The sequence below is a fragment of the Pristis pectinata genome, chromosome 21 (genome assembly GCF_009764475.1).
Source record: "Pristis pectinata isolate sPriPec2 chromosome 21, sPriPec2.1.pri, whole genome shotgun sequence".
NCBI classification, from domain to species: domain Eukaryota; kingdom Metazoa; phylum Chordata; class Chondrichthyes; order Rhinopristiformes; family Pristidae; genus Pristis; species Pristis pectinata.
The window spans coordinates 874,586-894,887 of NC_067425.1; the positions used below are offsets into that span (position 1 = coordinate 874,586).

Consider the following 20,302-nt stretch of genomic DNA (forward strand, 5'->3'; position numbering starts at 1 on the left):
GGTCACTGATACTACAACTTCCATTTCTATAGTGTTCTTGAAGAACATTCCTTCACAGAAATATTACCAGACAAAATTTCACACCAGCCCAGATTAGATGGTGATGCAATTTTAATTTGGTGATGTTCAAGTGGTAAGAACTTTAGGAATGCAAGATATTGCAGATTAAAATTGGGCCTATCTGAGTGTCTTTTAAATGCCTCCATTGTATTTGCCTCCACCACCACTCCTCAAAGCACATTCCAGGCACCCGTTATAGCTTCCCTACCACTGGCATGACTCACTGCTCTATACCAGATGATCCCTATTTCCCATTTTAAACAATGGAACAACATTAGCCACTTGACAGTCCTCTGGGACCTCGCCTGTAGCTAGAGAGGACACAAAGATCTTGGTCAAGGCTACAACACTCTCATTTCGTGCCTCTCTTAATGATCTGGGGTATGTCCCATCAGGTCCTGGGGACATCCACCTTAATGTTCTTCAAGAGACCCAACACTACCTCTTCCTTAATCTCAAAATGCCCAAGCATATTAGCATGCTCCACACTGGTCTTACTGTCCATAGAACACTACAGCACAGAAAATGGGCCATTTGGCCCTTCTAGTCTGTGCCAAAACTTTATTCCACTAGTCCCATTGAACTGCACCCAGTGCATAACCCTCCAGACCTCTCCCATCCATGTATCTATCCAATTTATTCTTAAAACTTAAGAGTGAACCCGCATTTACCACGTCAGATGGCAGCCCATTCTACACTCCCACCACTCTGAGTGAAGAAGTTCCACCTAATGTTCCCCCTAAACCTTTCCCCTTTCACCCTAAAGCCATGTCCTCTCATACTTATCTCTCCTAATCTAGGTGGAAAGAGCCTACTTGCATTAACTCTGTCTATACCCCTCATAATTTTGTAAACCTCTATCAAGTCTCCCCTCATTCTTCTACGTTCCAAGGAATAAAGTCATAACCTGTTCAATCTTTCCCTGTAACTCAACTCCTGAAGACCCAGCAACATTCTAGTAAATCTCCTCTGCATTCTTTCAATCTTACTGATATCCTTCCTATAGTTAGGTGACCAGAACTGCACACAATACTTCAAATTTGGCCTCACCAATGTCTTATACAACCTCACCATTGTCTTATACAACCTCACCATAACATCCCAACTCCTATACTCAATATTTTGATTTATGAATGCCAGGATGCCAAAAGCCTTCTTTACAACCCTGTCTACCTGTGATGCCACTTTCAGGGAATTATGTATCTGAACTCCCAGATCCCTTTGTTCCTCCGCACTCCTCAGTGCCCTACCATTTACTGTGTATGTCCTACCTTGATGTGTCCTTCCAAAATGCAACACCTCACACTTGTCTGCATTAAATTCCATCTGCCATTTTCTGGCCCATTTTTCCATTTGGTCCAGATCCCTCTTCTTCACTGTCCACAACGCCTCCAAACTTGCTGATCCAATTTACCACATTATCATCTAAATCATTGATGTAGACAACAAACAACAATGGCCCCAGCACGGATCCCTGAGGCACACCACTAGTCACAGGCCTCCAGTCTGAGAAATAATCATCCACTACCACTCTCTGTCTTCTCCCACACAGCCACTTTAAGATCCAGTTTACAACCTTTCCATGGATACCCAGTGTCTGAACCTTCTGAACTAACCTCCCATGTGGGACCTTGTCAAAGGCCTTACTAAAGTCCATGTAGACAACATCCACAGCCTTTCCTTCATCTACTTTCTTGGTAACCTCCTCAAAGAACTCTACAAGATTCATTAAACACAATCTACCACACACAAAGCCATGCTGAGTATCCTTAATCAGCCATTGGCTGTCAAAATACTTGTATATCTGATCTCTCAGAACACCTGCCAATAACTTACCTACACTGATGTCAGGCTCACCGGTCTATAATTACCTGGTTTACTTTTAGAGCCTTTTTTAAACAACGGAACAGCATGAGCTTACCCTCCAGTCCTCTGGCACCACACCCGTGGCTAAGAACATTTTAAATATATCTGCCAGGGCCCCTGCGATTTCTACGCTAGTCTCTCTCGAGGTCCGAGGAAATATCTTATCAGGCCCAGGGAATTTATCTACCTTTATCCGCTGTAAGGCAGCAAGCACCTCCTCTTTAATTTCTACATGTTCCATTATACTACTGCTTGTTTCCCTTCCTTCCATATCCACTATGGCAGTTTCCTGAGTAAATACTGATGCAAAAAAACTGTTTAAGATCTCCCCCATCTCCTGAGGCTCCACACATAGATGACCACTCTTATCTTCTAGGGGACCAATTTTGTCCCTTACTATCCTCTTACTCTTAATATACTTGCAGAAACCCTTCGGGTTTATCTTCACATTATCTGTCAAAGCAACCTCATGTCTTCTTTTTGCCTTCCTGATTTCCTCCTTTAGTATTTTCTTATATTTTCTATTCAAGTACCTCATTTGTTCCTAGTTGCCTATACCTGCTATACTCCTCTCTCTTTTTCTTAACCAGATCGCCAATATCCCGTGAAAACCAAGGTTCCCTATGCTTGTTAACTTTGCCTTTAATCCTGGCAGGAACACGCAAACTCTGCACTCTCAAAATTTCACCTTTGAAGACCTCCCACTTACTGAACACATCCTTGCCAGAAAACAACTTATCCCAATCTACTCTTCCTAGATCCTTTCTCATTTCCACAAAATTGGCCTTTCTCCAATTTAGAACCTCAACTCGAGGACCAGACCTATCCTTATCCATAATTAACTTGAAACTAATGACATTATGGTCACTGGACCCAAAATGTTCATCTACACATACTGTACTTCTGTCACCTGCACTGTCTGGTTCCCTAATAGGAGATCAAGTATTGCATTCTCTGTCATTGGTACCTCTATATATTTTCATTTGGAAAACTTTCCTGAACATATTTGACAAATTCCAAGCCATCCAGCCCAGCGTGGGAGTCCCAGTCAATATGTGGAAAGTTAAAATCCCCTACTATTACAACTTTGTTTCTTACATCAGTTTGCTATCTCCCTACAGATTTGTTCCTCCAATTCTCTCTGACTATTGGGCGGTCTATCATACAACCCTGTTAGTGTGACCGCACCTTTCCTGTTCCTCAGCTCCACCCATAGGGCCTCTGTGGACGAGCCCTCTGGGCTGTCCTGACTACGCACAGCTGTGATATTTTCCCTGACTAGTAATGCCACTCCTCCCCCTTTCATCCCTCCCCCTCTATCACGTCTGAATAACGCAACCCCGGAACATTAAGCTGCCAGTCTTGCCCCTCCTGCAACCAAGACTCACTAATAGCTATAATATCGTAATCCCACGTGCCAATCCACGCCCTAAGCTCATCTGCCTTACCTACAATACTCCTTGCATTGAAATAGACGCACCTGAGAACATTTCTATCACGTACAAACCTTTGATTTCTGTCTACATGCAGACCTCGCATGACCTTTTTCCTCCTCCACCTCACTATCTGCTCTAACAATCTTGTTTCCCTCCCCCTGAAAATCTAGTTTAAACCCCCCAGAGTAGCACTTCCTTTTCCTTGGTAAATACCAATGCAAAGTACTCACTTAGGGCCTTGTCCACATCCTCCACCTTCAAGCACATGTTTCTCCATTTATCCTTGTCTTACCCTCTCCTCAGTTATCCGCTTACTCTTACTATAGGTGTGGAACGCCTTGGGATTCTCTTTAATCCTACATGTCAAAGACTTTTTATGGTCCCTCCTGGCTCTCCTAATTCCCTTCTTGTGTTCTTTTTTAGCTTCTTTATAATCCTCAAGAGCCCTGTTTGATTTTAGCTTCCAAAAATATGCTTCCTTCTTGACTAAATTCACCATCTCTCGACACTCCAAAGGATCCTTGCCATCCTTGTCCTTCCTTCCTTCCTTCCTTCCTTCCTAGAAGGAACTGTACTCTGTGCAGAACAGCTACACAGGGTGTAGCTCTTAAAGGGTCTTTAAACACCCTCCACATGTCAGATGTGGACTTGCCCAGAAACAGCTATTCCCAATTAACTCTCCCTAGTTCCTGCCTAATGCTTCGATTTAATACTCTCCCACAAGGTCCATACTTACCCTTATTCGTAGCTATCTTAAAACTTAAGGAGTTGTGATCACTGTTTCTTAAATGTTCTCCCACTGAAAGGTCAGTCACCTGGCTAAACTCGTTTTCTAATATCAGGTCTAGTATGGCCCCTCCTCCAGTTAGACCATCTATATACTGATTTAAGAAACCCTCTTGGATGCATCTAAACAAATTCTGCCCCATCTAAACCTCTTGCACTGAGGAAGTCCCAATCTATATTGGAAAAGTTGAAGTCACCCATAACAACAACCCTGTTGTTTTTGCTCCTTTCCCTAATCTGCCTGCATATCTGTTCCTCAATGTCCCGATAGCTATTGGCGGGGGGTGGGGGGTCTGTAGTATAATCCCATCAGAGTGATTGGACCTTACTTATTTTTGAGTTCTACCCAGTGGATGAGCCCTCCATTATGTCCCCACTGAGTGCAGCTGAGATGTTGTCCCTAACTAATAAACTAATAGTGTAACTCCACTCCATGCCCCCCAACTTCCCTCTCTATCTTTTCATCTCCATTACCCTTAATATTCCTTGCATTAAATTAAACACACTTCAACCCGTTTGTCCCATCTTGCCTATTACCTTGCCCCTGCCCATCCTTCCTTAAAGACTTACAGGTTATGACATCTACCTTCCTCTCAATCCTTCCACTTACTGACCCGGTGCTCTGGTTCACATTCTCCTGCAAAACTAGTTTAAACCCTCCCAAGTAGCACCAGCAAACCTTCCTGCCAGGAAGTTGGTTCCCCTCCAGTTGAGGTGCAACCCGTCCCTCTTGTACAGGTCACCCCTGCCCGAGAAGAGTTTCCAATAATCCACAAACCTGAAACTCTGTCCCCTGCACCAATTCCTCAGCCACTCATTCATCTACTCTATCTTTCTATTCCTGCCCTGACTAGCACATGGCACCAGGAGTAATCCAGAGATTATGACCTTTGAGATCCTGCTTTTCAGCTTCTTACTCAACTCCGTATACTCACTGCGCAGGACCTCATCCCCCTTTCTACCTATGTCATTGGTGCCAATGTCCACCACATAGAACAATACAGCACTGGTCAGGCCATTCAGCCCTCAATGTTGTGCTGATCTTAATGCCAATTTACTAAATGTCCTCTTCCTGTTTATCATCCATATCCCCCACCTCACCGCCCCCAATTCCCTTCATGTTCATGTGTCTATCAAAAAGCCTCTTAAACTCTACCAAACTGCCTAATTCCATTACTATCCTGGTAACCCATTCCAGGCAGCTACCATTTCTCCACTTAAAAAAACTTGCCCCTCACTTCTCCTTTAAATTTCCCCCTTCTAACCTTAAAAGCATGTCCTCTGGTGTTTGGCATTTCTACCCTGGGGAGCAGATTCTGACTGTCTACCTTATCCTATCTATGCCTCTCATAATTTTAAAAACCTCTATCAGGTCTCCCCTCAGCCTCCGATGCTCTAAGCAGAACAATCCAAGTTTGTCCAATCTGTCCTTATAGCTCATATCCTCCAGACAGCATCCTGGTAAATCTCTTCTGCACCTTTGCACAATCTCTACATCCTTCCTATAATGCAGTGACCAGAACTGCACACAATACTCCATGAGGTCTGACTAAAGTTTTATACAGCTGCAGCATGACTTCCTTACTCAACACCCCTACCAACGAAGGCAAGCGTTCCATATACCTTCTTTACCACCTTGTGTAGTGACTTTCAGTGAACTATGGACTTGGACCCCAAAATCTCTCTGAACCTCAATGCTATAAAGGGGCCTACCATTAACTGTATACTTTCTCCTTTCATTTGACCTCCCAAAGTGCAACACCTCACACTTGCCTGGATTAAACTCCACGTGCCATTTCTCTGCCCTTATCTGTAACTGATCTATATCCTGCTGTATTCTGTGATAGTCCTTTACACTGTGCACAACTCCACCAATCTTGATGTCATCTACAAACTTGCTAATCCACCCATCTACATTTTCATCCAAATCATTGATATATATTGCAAACAACAGAGGTTCCAGCACTGATCCGTGCAGAACACCACTGGTCAGGGACCTCCAACCAGAATAACAGCCTTCCACCCCTACTCTCAGTCTTCTATGGGCAAACCAGTTCCGAATCCAAACTTGCAATTCACCCTGGATCCCCTGCATCTTTATCTTCTGAGTCAACCTACCATGAGGAACCTTGTCAAATGCTGTACTAAAATCCATGTAGATAATGTCCACTGCCTTACCCTCATCAAGCACTTCTGTCATCTCCTCAAAAAACTCAATCAAGTTTGTAAGTCATGACCTGCCCTGCACAAAGCCATGCTGACTGTCCCTAAGCAATCCATGCCTTTCCAAATGCGTATACATCCTATCCCTTAATAACCTCTCCAATAGTTTCCCTACCACTGATGTGAGGCTCAGTGGTTTATAATTATCTGGATTATCACTATTTCCCTTCTTGAACAAAGGCACAACATTTGCTACTATCCAGTACTCTGGAACCTTGCCTAGTGCTACTGAGGACACAAAGATCCTTGTCAAAGCCCCAGAAATCTCCTCACTTGCATCTTTCAATATTCTGGGATATACGTATGCCATCAGGCCCTGGGGACATATCCACCTTAATGCTTTTCAGAAGACACAGCACTACCTCCTCCTTAATCTCAAAACATCCCAGCACATTAGCACACTCCACTCTGTTTTCACTATCCTCCAATTTCTTCTGCTCAGTAAATACGAACGCAAAGTATTCATTTAGTACCTCAGCCACTTGCCACTGCAAGCACAATTCCCTCCTTTATCCTTCAGTGGACCTACCCTCTCAGTTATCCTCTTTTTCTTAATATAAGTATAAGATGTCTTGCTTACCAAGGACATTTCATGGCCTCTTTTGGCCTTCCTAATCACCTGCTTCAGCACTGTCCAACTCCACAAGGGCCCAGTCCAAGGGAAGTTTATCTTCCTAAACTTGCATATGCTTCCTTTTTCTTCCTGATGAAATTTAGGTCCTCTCGGGTCATCAAGTGTTCCCTTACTTTACTATCCGTATCCTCACTGGAACATGCTGATCCTGAACTCTGATCAGCCACGACCTCTGGCTGCTCACCCTCCCCCTTGAGAACATTATGCAAATGCTCTGAGATATCCTTGAGCCTGGCACGCAGGAGGCAACACACCACCCTGGTGTCTCTTTCACAGCCACAGAATCTCCTGTCTGTTCCCCTAACTTATCGGGTCTTCTATCACTATTGCTTTGCCTGACTTCACCCTTCCCTGCTGAGCTACAGAGCCGGCCACAGTGCCACTGACCTGGCTGCTGCTGCTGTGCCCTGATCAGTCATCCCCCCTCCCCCAGCAGTATCCAAAGGGTACACTTGTTGAGAGGAATGGCCACGGGGAATCCTGCACTGTCTGCCTGCTCCCTGTACCTTTCCTCATGGTCACCCAACACCCTTAGGTGTGACCATCTTGCTAAAACTCTTGTCTCTGATGTGAGCTAGAGCTTTTCTCTTTGGAGAGAAGGAGGAAGAGAAGTGACTTGATAGAGGTGTACAAGATGATAAGAGGCAGAGATTGAGTGGACAGTCAAGAGACTTTTTCCCAGTGCGACAATGGCTAACACGAGGGGCATAATTTTAAGGTGATTGGAGGAAGATATAAAAGGGATGTCAGTTTTTTTTTACACAGAGAGTGGTGGGTGCATGGAACACTGCTGGCAGAGGTTGTGGGGGAAGATACATTAGGGACATTTAAGAGACTCTTAGACACATGAATGGTAGAGAAATGAAGGGCTATGTGGGAGGGAAGGGTTAGATAGATCTTAGAGAAGGATAAAATGTCTGCTCAACATTGTGGACCGAAGGGCCTGTACTGTGCTGTAGTGTTCTATGAGCCACGTGGCAATTAGATCACTATTTCATTTTCATGGAGGTGCCTGCCGAGGCTAGTGGTTCATGCTAGGTTCATCGGGTTCCAGGACCAAGAGCACCACAATGAATTGTCACTCTAGGAGATAGCACTTAAGTGGGGTACCAGTATACACTGTATATTTCTTTATAAAAAACATAGAACAGTACAGAACAGAACAGGCCCCTCGTCCCACAATGTTGTGCCGACATAGCTAATCCCTCCTACCTCTGGAATGCCCATATCCCTCTATTTTCCACTCATTCATGTGCCCATCCAAGACTCCCTTAAAAGCCCCCAATGAATTTGCCTCCACCACCCTATCAGGCAACGCATTCCAGGCATCCACCACTCTCTCAGTAAAAAAGCGTACCCCTCGCGTCTGTTCTGAACAAAACCCTCTTACCTTAAATTCATGCCCTCTGGTATTGGATCGCTCAATAATGGGAAAAAAATATTGCTTGTCCACCCTATCTATGCCCCTCATAATTTTATACACTTCCAGCAGATCACCCCTCAGCCTCTGCCACACCAGAGAAAAGAGCCCAAGTTTGTCCAGCCTCTCCTGATAGCACATGCCCTCTAATTCAGCAGCATCCTAGTAAACCTCCTCTGCACCCTCTCTAAAGCCTCGACATCCTTCCTTTAGTGAGGTAACCAGAATTGCATGCAATACTCTAAATGTGGCTTAACCAGAGTTCTATAGAGATGCATCATAACTTCTTGACTGTATGCAAGACAAGTTTTTCACTGAGTATTGTCACCTCAGTACAAGTGACAATAATAAACTAATACCAATACTCTTATGCTCAATACCTCGATTAATGAAAGCAAGCATTCCATAAGCCACCTTAACCACCCTATCTACCTGTGTATATTTTTTTATGCCAAGCTTGTAGTAGTTTAGGTGTCATACTCATCAAGTGACCTGGTGTTGGCATTGCCATGGCCATTGCTGGTGTGCCTTTTGGTGTGATTCCACTAGGAGTAAGCAATGGAGTACTACTTCCCATCTGACTAACTGGTGTTTCATCCCAACAAGATTTTCTTTTACTTGCACCAGGTGTTGGAGTTTCGTCCATGGAGTCACCTCCACGATCTGTACTTGGTGTCTCAGCCCATCCACTGCCATGTCCAGGTGTTTCTCTATCTGTTTTTGCACACACTGGAAGTTGCACCTCCGTGACCTGATGTAGCATGCTTAGGTGTATCTTGTCCAGGTGTAGCAGCCCTGCTGGTGTGTGACTGGGAGTGGGTTCCCACATGCTTGGGGTTGCACCAGGTGTCTCCCTGTCTTTCGATCAAGGAGTTTCATCCCAACGGCTCTGAGAAGGAGTGTTTTCTGGTGTGTACCCTGGAGTCTCTGATCCCATATAATTTCTTGGGTGTAGCGCTTGGAGTTTGATCTGCTGTTTGATCCCAACAGCATTTGTGTTTGGCAGGTTGTTGGGCTGATCCATTGACTGCCTTTAGGCCTCCAGCTTTAGCTTTCTCAGCTAGCTGTTGTCTGATTTCCTTCTCTTCCTTTGTTAAACGCTGTTCTTGCATAACATCCATGTAAGTTCTGACATGCAATTTAGGGTCTGGTGTCTTTCCACCATCTGCAAATGGATCATGCCATTCAGGGGAAATAATCATCTGTCTCCTACGGGTTTTGTACTTATATTAGGCACAGTTTTTCACTGAGGAGATTATATACCTCTGTCTAATACTTTATAGCTTAGAACAGTACTGCACTGTACAGGCTTTAGGGGTTTCAGCCCACAATGTTATGCTGACCTATATAAACCTACTCTACAATCAATATAACTTTTCTCTCTTACACAGCCCATAACCCTCCAATTTTCTTACATCCATGTGCCTATCTAAGAGTCTTTTCAATGTCCCTATTGTATCAGCCTCTACCAACAGCCCCGGCAGTGCGTTCCAGGCACCCACCACTCTCTGTGTAAACAAAAAAACCTACCTGTGACATCTCCCCTAAACTTTCCTACACTCACCTTAAGCAGATGTCCTGTGGTATTGGCCATTGCCACCCTGGAAATAAGGTGCTGGCTGTCCACTCTATCTGTGACTCTCATAATCTTATACACCTCTATCAAGTCACCTCTCATCCTCTGTTGCTCCAAAGAGAAAAGCCTGAGCTCTCAACCTTTCCCAATGTACAGAGAAAGTGCTTCAAGGATACCTTGAAAAAATATCATCCTCACCAGTTCATAGTAATCCCTGGTTTAACCATTCAGACTAGTAGACAAGCATCTGGGAACGCACCAACTGATTTGAATACTTTGAATCTTCCCAGCAGCACCTGGAGACCAAGCGCAGTCCAAACAACATACCTGCCTGCACCACCCATGGCAGTGTTTGCAGATCCCACATAGGATTTAGTAACCTCCTCAGCACCCACAGAACTGCAGTGAAGCAAGACATCCTCAACCCCAAGTAACTGCCTTTTAAAAAAAAGTCTGTTTTCCCTTGGCCTGATATCTGTGTTGGCTGTGATTTTGCCAGAGAAGGATTCATCCCTTGGGAGCACAGTACTGTTTGCCTTGATCTCCATGCAACAGAGCCTGATCTCCAGTTGAATTGCCATTGGACCAGGACCTTGTTCCATTGAGTCTATGTGGTAGTTACTGTGTACCAGCCACCCAGCAGTAAAAGATATCACATACAGACACCTTCCATGCTTTAGTGTTATGGGAGCAAATCATCCCTGGGGTCTGCTGAAGAAGCATTCAAAGTGTCTGTGATCTGGTGTCTGTCCTGTTTACAAAGAAGAAAAAAATTTATAAACATAAACAAAAACTGTATAATGGAATATTGTTGCTGTACGCCAATGCACCAGGATATTAAAACTCCTAATCTTGTGACTGTTGCAGTTAAGGTATAATCTGAATAAGGGATTGCATGTAGAATGATTGGACTAATGGAATTCTGTTGTGAGCTTTGACTTATTGTTTGACCTTCGACTTATGTAATAATAGATAAAATGGCTAATTAATGGTTCTGGCTTATGCCTTTGTGCCTTTAATGACTGCGTTGCTGGCAAACTAAATTCTACCCTTGATGCTGAAACGGCACTCTGGTACCTAAACCAAGATTGTATTCATGTTCTTCCAGATGGCAAGAAATAGGATTTGTCCATTTTTATAGAGTACTCAGAGTTACTGCAAGCCACCAGCAGCTGACAAATATGCTTTCAGCGTGAATGGCTTTAAATGTTTTGGTGTCTGTATGGATGAGGGTACTCCACTCATTATTTTTTTTGACTTTTCAGCTGTAACTGAACCTGTGGAAACATCCCGTTGGACAGAGGAAGAAATGGAAGTGGCTAAAAAAGGTCAGTGTTGGGGGGTAAAAAACACCAGTTTTTTATTCAAATAATCAAAGACTGATTTCAGATCCTGAGCAATGCTTTGTTGCTTTCTGATTTTGTTATTAATTTTTAGTTATACATATTTTAAGAGTTGAGTCTATTGGAATTGCATAGGATTTGTAAAGCACCTTGTCCTCCAAGTCATGTTAACAGCACATTCTGTAAGTGGGTTGTGTATATTCCACCTGCAGCTTAGGGAAAGCTTTTTTCTTGTTAACATAATCCACGTCAATGTCACTGTGAGTTGCCTCTGGATTCTGACTTCTGGCAGTATGCCTGCCAGTGACTGTTGTAATCATGGCCACAGTGGGGTTGAGATGGATGCTGCTGTGATCATGATGTTGAAGATAAGGCAAGGGGTGCAGGGAAGGAGGCTGCTGGTATGAGGGGTTGGCTCTTTTGTGATATTCTTGTACAGTGTAGTCAGATCTTCCAGGTCACGGTTCTTTTTAAATAATTTCTTCTTGTTTCTTCACTGAATGCCACTTATATCCTTCCTTGCATGTGCATCTCTTACACCTTTCCTCACAGCCCCCCCTAACAAACCCCTGCCCTGCCTTAGCACATGGCTATGAAATTCTCAACCATACAATATTTATCACCAAACTCTTCTGGCTCTCCTCTAGTTTTCTACCTTATATAAATGTGCTAATCCAAGACTCTTGTTCCCTGTATCCTAAATGATGCCAGGTACCATTTATCCATCCCTCAATGAGTTATCACAAATCTCTCCACTTTTCTCTCATATTTGCATTGAACACAGGAGGCCATCTGGTCTGTTGGATCCCTGGCAGCTCCTAACAGAGCAGTCTCATAGTTCTGTTCCCCTTCTTATTTCCTTATGAACCTATGACTTACTCTACTTCACACGATCATCAACTCACCTTTGAATCTTTTACCACTTATCTGCACTAAGAGGTAATTTCTAGTGGCCAGTTCACCTATCAACATATCTTTGGATGAAACCAGAGCACCCACGGAAAACCCATACTGTCATGGGAGAATCTGCAAACTCCACACTAACAGTACTCTGTCATGATTGAACCTGAATCTTGAGCTGAGGCAACAGCAGTAATTGTTGCACTAGCATAGGGTCATAGAACATGGAAACGGACACTTTGGCGCTTCGTGTCCGTACCAACTGACAGTTACCTATCTTCACTTATCCCATTTGCCAGCATTTGGCCCATAGCCTTCTATCTCGTGGTGATTCAGGTACTCGCTTATATACTAGTTGGATATCGTGAGGGTCTCTGCCTTCACCACCCACTCAGACGATGTGTTCCAGATCTTAACCCCCCTCATTAAAATGTTCTTCTCATCTTCTTTAAATATTTTACCCTTTCTCTAAATCTATGTCCTCTAGTTTTAGGTACCTCTACAATGGAGAAAAGTTTCTTTTCTACCCTATCTATGCCCCTCATAATTTTGTATAGCTCTATCTGGTCCCCCAATTCCTTCTCTAAAATACACCTTAAAACCACATTTTAATGACATTCATGAACTTCTATCCTACCTTATGCATTTCTTTTGATAGCTTGTTAGCAAAACAAATTTTCCTGTACAATACTTTGGATGTTTGTTACATCAAAGGTGCAGATTACACCAGTGTCTGAACAGCATGTAAGTTTGGAACCAGTTGTAGAAATTCTATCCATTGATGTGCATCTCATTGAAATCATATAGGACAGTTGAAATATTGTATGCAGGCCTGCTCTCCCTGCTTAACTAGGATATGCATGATAGAGTGCAATGTAGGCTCATCAACACACAACAAAATGCTGGAGGAACTCAGCAGGTCAGGCAGCATCTATTGGAGGGAAATAAACAGTCAACCTTTCAGGTTGAGACCCTTCATCAGGACTGGAAAAGAAGAAGGCAGAAGCCAGAATAAGAAGGCCAGGGGAGGGGGAGGAGCACAGGCTGGCAGGTGATAGGGGAGTCCAGGTGAGAGAGGGTGGGGGAAGGGGGAACGAAAGGGGGTGATGTAAGAAGTTGGAATCCAAGGGTGTCATTTATTGCATCCAGTGCTCCCGGTGTGACCTCCTCTACATCAGTGAGACCTGACGCAGATTAGGGACCACTTCGTCAAGCACCTTCCCTCCGTCTGCCGCTAAAGCCAGGATCTACCAGTGGCCACCCATTGCAATTCCACATCCCACTCCCATACTGACATGTCTGTCCACCGCCTCCTCTACTGCCACATTGAGGCCAGATGCAGGCTGGAGGAACAACACCTCATATTCCGCCTTGGGAGTCTCCAACCTGACGGCCTCAACGTCGATTTCTCTAACTTCTGGTAACCCCGCCCCCTTCTTCCCTCCCTCCCTTTTTTCCCCTTCCCTTTGTTTTTCCTCATTCCTGTGGCCCCCCCCACCCCTTCTCTTTCCCCTCCCCCATCCTTATGACCTGCCCCTCCATTCCCCACCTCCTTCCCTTTATTCCATGGTCTACTGTCCTCTTCTACCGGATTCCTTCATCTTCAGCCCTTTACCTATCACCTCTCAGCTTCTTGCATCACCCCCTTTCATCCCCCCTTCTGCACCCTCTCTCACCTGGACTCACCTATCACTTGTCAGCCTGTGCTCCTCCCCCGACCTTCTTATTCTGCCCTCTTTCTTTCCAGTCCTGATGAAGGGTCTCGACCTGAAACGTCGACTGTTTATTTCCCTCCATCGATGCTGCCTGACCTGCTGAGATCCTCCAGCACTTTGTGTGCGTTGCTCCAGGTTCCAGCATTTGCAGAATCTCTTGTGTCTCTGTGCAGGCTCATCAGATTGGTTCCTGGGACAGGGTTGTGATGGTATATTTTCCTATGTTGGAAGATTAACTGGACATTCTTATACTCTCTTGAGTTTTGAATAGGAGATGATATTATTGAAAAACACAAAATTCTTAGGGGACTTGACAAGATAGATGGAGAGGTGATGTGTTTCCAGACTGGGATATCCGGAACCAGGGTTCACAATTTGAAAATAAGGAGTCAGCCATTCAGGACCAAGTTGAGAAGAAATTTCTTCACCCAGAGGTTATGAATGTTTGGAAGGGGCTTTCAAGGCTCAGCCGCTGAGTATATTTCACAGATCAATAGTTTTTATATATTAAGAGAATCAAGGGATATGGGGTTAGTGAAGGAATCACCCACAGTCCTATTGAATAGTGGAGCACATGAGGATTGAATGGTCTGTTCCTGCAAAATCTTAAGTTCCTTGGATGTTTGTGAAGTCCTAGCTTTAATCTGATTTCCCCATGCCTTTATTTTAGGACTCGTAGAACACGGACGGAACTGGGCAGCCATCGCTAAGATGGTGGGCACCAAAAGTGAAGCACAATGCAAGAACTTCTACTTTAACTATAAGAGACGGCACAATCTGGATATGTTACTTCAGCAGCACAAGCTTAGAGTGGTGAGTCACTTTCCCCATCCACTCACATATTCCCCTCACTGTGGAAAAGGTTTAGTCAGAGGGCTCCTTGCCCTATACAAGAAAGGCAAGATAAAATTGCAAAATACTGCACCATATTATCAAAGCAGAAACATTGCTGACTGGAGTAATTGGAATTCTTCCATTCTTTCCACAGACAAATAGGATTGAAAACAACTTCTATAGATATACAAGTTCCCACTGATCACGAGGTGGGATCCATGATGGACACAATACATATTGCTCAATTGTTCAGATGAAAGCCAACCCCTTCTGGGGGGATTGTCTACAACAAGCTGTGTTATAGCTCAGGCTGTGTTCTATTTGTTACCAAAACTCCACCTCTTTCTAATAGTGTTTTTTTAAATAAAGGGCACCTTTATCTAATGATTCTGTTTACCTGATCATCTTCAGTTTTCATTTATCCTGTTTGTGTTAGCAGTTGTGGTAGTAAGGCACTAAAGACTGGCAAATAGTTATGGTCAGGTGATTTCCATTCCAGCATTTCAGGCACCTTAACTATGATCTCTGGATTTGTGAACCAGCATTTATTTGAAACATTGCACATTACTTCCTTATTTAAGAAAACTAACTGTGTGAAACCAGGGGATTATGGAGCTTTTATCCTAAAATATGTTTTCAGCACAAAATAAATTTGCTAGAACCATTCTTATACTCCGGTACCGTGACATATTATTCCAACTATGGTTGTGTTCTTCAGGATGATATAAATGTTTAGGATATTGAAGGAAGCTGAAAGGGTATATAGAAATAAATGAATTCCATTGATTCGCAAGTCTAAGACTGGAGAGTAGAGGCCGAAACTTAGAACCAGGCCTTTCAGCATTGGAGACACAAGAGACTGCAGGTGCTGGAATCTGTAGCATTGGTACCAGGTTTCAGCATTGGAGTTAGGAAACAAAGGATATTACAGGATTGGAACTCTCCTCTACAAATGGTCATCAGTGTAGGTTGGTTGTTAATTTAAATCTGAAATTGATAGTTGACCAATTGTAAATTGGTTATAGGGCAAAGGTAGTTATATGGATTTAGGCCGAATGAGTCTGTATTTATGCAAATGTTTACTCATACCCCTGACATGAAAATCATATATGTAGAAAGTAATTGAGCTAATGTATGTAGAGCTACAAGACGCACAGTAGTTTTCTTACTTCTTCTCTGTCTCCTTAGCAACAGATGTCACGGAGGTCACGGGAAGATCGAGAAGTTTCTCAATGCGAAAGCATTGCTTCGACTGTGTCTGTACAAGAAGATGAGGACAATGAAGTATCCAATGAGGAGGAGAATGCAGAGGACAGTGAAGGTATTAAGGAACTTGGGTCACATTGTGCTTGAATTACAGCACTACTCACTTGGATAAGAAGCTGTAATCGGGAATTGTGTGGGGATCAGAAACAATTAGAGTACATATCATTGGGGATCATTTGGGGCATGATTTGAGGATAGAAGTGGACAGTAAACAGGGCGGGGATAAACAAGTTATTTTTTGGTTAGGAGACTGATCAGTAGAGTGTCAGAGGGATCATTGCTGTTACCCCAGTATATGGCAGTGCTTTGGTTGAGGGGTTCAAGTGTAATATATTCACATTTGCTGATGATACAAAGTTGGGTAGCAGTGTGGGCTTTGAGGATGATGTAGAGAGACTTGATTGTGAATGGCAGTTTGCTTGTGAGCCTATAGTGAATGGGCAAAATCAGATGGAATATAATGTGGAAAAAAATGACGTTGATTTAAAAAAAAAGAAAAATGAAGTGTTTTTTAATGGTGAGAGACTGATAGGTGTTGGTATTCAGAAGGATCTGGGTGTCTTCGTACACAAGTCACTGAAAGGCAAATTGAAGTGGTGTTAATAGTAGTATCTAGGAGCTAGTTGATGGGAATGTAGAGAAAATTAAATGGTGAATTTGCATCTTAAATATTGCCTACAGATCTGATTGCCCAGAACCAAATTGTTTCCTGAGATGGTGGTTTGTCATTTCAGGGGAAATGAAACAATCTGGGCTTGAGTTTCGAGTTCAGACGAATGAGAGGTGAACTCATTGAAATTATGGAATTCTTATGGGGTCTCATGCAGAGGCTGGGCTGTCTAGAAACAGGGGTCACAGTCTCAAAATAAGTGGTTGGTCAATCAAGGCAAAATTAAGAAGAAATTTCTTTGCCCAAGGATGATGCATTTATTTTTGGAATTCTCTACCCAGGAGGGCTGTAGAGACTCAGTCACTGAGTATATGCAAGATACAGATTGACAGATTTTTCGATATTAAGGGAATTGGGGGATATGGTATTAATGCAGGAAACTGGCGCTGAGGCAGCTAATCCACTAAGTCATTATTGAATGGTGGAGCAGGTATATGGGGCCAAATAACCTACTCCTGTTTCTATTCTTTGTTCTATTGTAACTTGAAATCACCTGGTTAATATCTACGTGCCTACCTTACTGAATAGATGGAAACAGCTGAATCTCTAATGGCATTAGTGTAGGTAGGCACAAGGTCGACATGGTTGTGGGGTGCCATAGGGCCCGTTTTGTGCTCTTCATCTCTGGACTAATATATTCAAGCCTATAGATTATCATTTCTCAGTAATCTGTTTAAGAAGTATTTACTACGTTATGAATCTAGGGAATATGAGTCTTTCTATGTCTAGCACATTAATGCTTTATGAAGCTTTTATTTATAAAAGTTTAACAACTTTCAGAACCTGATTGGTCTGTATTAATTTCTATTATTCTCCATGGTTATTTCATGTTTGCTTTATTTCTGCTTTACATTTTGAAACTTCCACATATCTTTCTTGTGCCAAAGTTTTGACTCCCATAGTTGAATGTTAATTCTTTATTCCCAGCAGCTGAGAACAGCTCAGATACTGAAAGTGCACCTTCACCATCCCCTATGGAAACAAGCAAGTCAAGTAAGGAAAGTACAGAGCCCAACAGGTTAATGGGAGAAGAACTTAATCACACCACTCAGAGTATCCCAGATGTGCCACCAACATCAGCAACACCAGCCACTACCTCTCCTGAACTTCAGATCAAGCAAGAGATGAATTTGGGCTTTGAGGAGTCCATGGAGGAGCAGAGGGACCCTGATGCTGAAGCAAAGCCTCTGTTTGATCCCCTGATAAAGACCAAGTCTGAACCAGTAGATGTGGATGTGAAGTCAGAAGAAAATGTACAGGTTAAAGTTGAGGTGGATGCTAAAGACAAGGAGTTTGAAAAAGCTCGGCAGCAGGAAACAATGAGCTGTGAGCTCTTGGAGCTGCCACATCATGGAGCACAGATGGAAACTCATTCAGACAATGATTCAAGTGCAACCTGCAGTGCAGATGAAGTGGAGGATGGGGAGAGCGAAAGGCAAAGGTGAGACCACGCACTTTACTACATGAGCAGGGCTGCTGACGTGATTTTTATAGAATCATAGAGTAACACAGCACAGAAACAGGTCCTCTGCCCAGTTCATCCATGCTGAACAAGTTGCCTACCTCAGCTAGTCCATTTTGTCTGTGTTTGGCCCATCTCCCTGTATCCTATCCATGTACCTGCCTGAATACCTTTTAATTGTTGTAATTGTACCTGCTGCTACCACTTCCTCTGGCAGCTCATTTCCATATAGCCACCATCCTCTGTGGAAAAAGTTGCTCCTCTCACCCTAAATCTACTCCCTCTATTTTTAGATTTCCCTACCCTGGGAAAAAGACTGTGACCATTCACCTTATCAATGCCCCTTACCCTTTGTAAGGTCGCCTCTCAGTCTCCTATGCCCCAGGGAAAACACCTGACTGGTCTGGCTCTACTTTCTAGACCATATCCCCAAATCCTAGGTTCCCCACCAGATGCAGTTCCCTTAATGTTAGTCATATCACACCAGATTTTCTCTCATTCTGGGAAACACAAACACGATAAAACAGAAAATAATTTGCACTTGATTTTTTTTTAATGCTTAAATTCCAAACACATGCCTCAAAGTTTTTGTGCCCATTTCTTCCAGCAGAAGACCTGCTCACTGGGAAACTGAACGAAGTGGTTACCTGTTGCTTGCAACCTCCCTCATTTTACAGGCTGGTAGCCAGGAGGAGCAATGGTATTGGGGAATTACCTGCTGACCAGTTCCAGCACTTTGGTTTTTATTTCAGGTTTCCAGCATCTACAGTTTTTCATTTTCAGTATTTTCTTCCACAATCCAGCCTAGCACAGAAATAATTTCCCTTTTTGTATATGCCTGGTATGACATCACTATATGCAGTGCACGCTTCAGACTTACCAGCAAACATTGAATCAAAAGGTTGTGACCCGAGACTTCACTTTTCATTCCCAGTACAACAAGGAGCAAGCCACAAAATGAATCATCAATGTGTGAATTCAGGGGTCCCTGTTAGGACTTTGATTTGATAATCACTGAGTCTCCCAAATTGATTTTCCATGTGCTGCCTTTTTGCACACACACATCACGGATAAAGATTACAGCATCTACATGCCTCAGTGAAAAATACTATGACGTGGTGCCAGTGATGGCTGTGACAATGGCTCAGTTGCTCTATATTGCCTGACCAGGCTGCTGCACAATATGCGAAGCCCATCATACCATTTGACTCTCGCTCCCTCTCTGATTTCCTCATCTCCATTGGCAGCCTGTGTTGCTATCATAGGAAGTTCAGTGCACAAAGAAGCCTGCAGCTGAGAGCCATGCGATCTGTGACATGGTGCGAGGACAAAACGTTGCAACATTTATGGTGAAATACAGGGATTACCCTGGGGCACGGTACACTCTTCCAAATTAATGACTTTGGAGGTGTCAATTCTCCAGTAGTGCTCTAAGTTAGTGTATTGCTATGGTATAACTTCTGTCCCCTCTTCCTGCAGTGCTTCTTGCAAATTGTGCAAATCAATCATCCAAGTCTTTCATCAATAAGGCAAATAGTCCTCAACTCTCTTCCTGCCAACTTTAGTCTCTATTTTCACCCTACTCTCTGGCTCTGGCCAGCAGCTAATTTCCTAATCAGGCCAATAAATTGCTTTCAATTCCATGAGATTCAACTGTGGTTGGTAGTCTTACAACAGAATGGAATATTTAAATAAGTTGGCTTAAATGCTTTAATTCTTATTAAGTGTAATTAACTACTTAAATTATATTTTGGTCCTTCAACATCATTAATTTTTGATAGGTAATTTTTAAAAAATGTTTATGAATGTCCTGCTACCGTTGGAGATAGGTGAACATTCATAAAACATAGAACAGTACAGCACAGAACAGGCTCTTCGGCCCACAATGTTGTGCCGACATATCTATTCCCTCCTACCTACAGAATGCCCATATCCCTCTATTTTCCTCTCATTCATGTGCCATTCTACATTCACTCTGTTCCAGCGTACTTCACAGTATTATGCCATTTAATCCGTATTCCTTTTCATGTTTTCTTTCCCTACAATGTAGTAGCTTATAATTTTCTGGATTGATTTCCATTTGCCATTATTTTGTCTAACTCCTTTGATAT

The 20,302-nt window shown here is 43.2% G+C and overlaps 1 protein-coding gene across 11 annotated transcripts in view; it reads left to right on the forward strand.

The window, feature by feature from the left end:
- The window catches only part of ncor1 (nuclear receptor corepressor 1), a 288,134-nt gene that overhangs the window by 155,068 nt on the left and 112,764 nt on the right, over positions 1–20,302 (forward strand). For 9 of the 11 annotated variants that reach the window (XM_052035511.1, XM_052035515.1, XM_052035517.1 and 6 more), the window contains exons 17-20: positions 11,267–11,329; positions 14,630–14,772; positions 15,982–16,114; positions 17,657–18,170. In XM_052035511.1, coding sequence (XP_051891471.1) covers positions 11,267–11,329; positions 14,630–14,772; positions 15,982–16,114; positions 17,657–18,170 — 853 coding nt within the window. The remainder of the gene's footprint in view (positions 1–11,266; positions 11,330–14,629; positions 14,773–15,981; positions 16,115–17,656; positions 18,171–20,302) is intronic. The other 2 variants (XM_052035513.1, XM_052035514.1) reach the window with 2 other exon arrangements.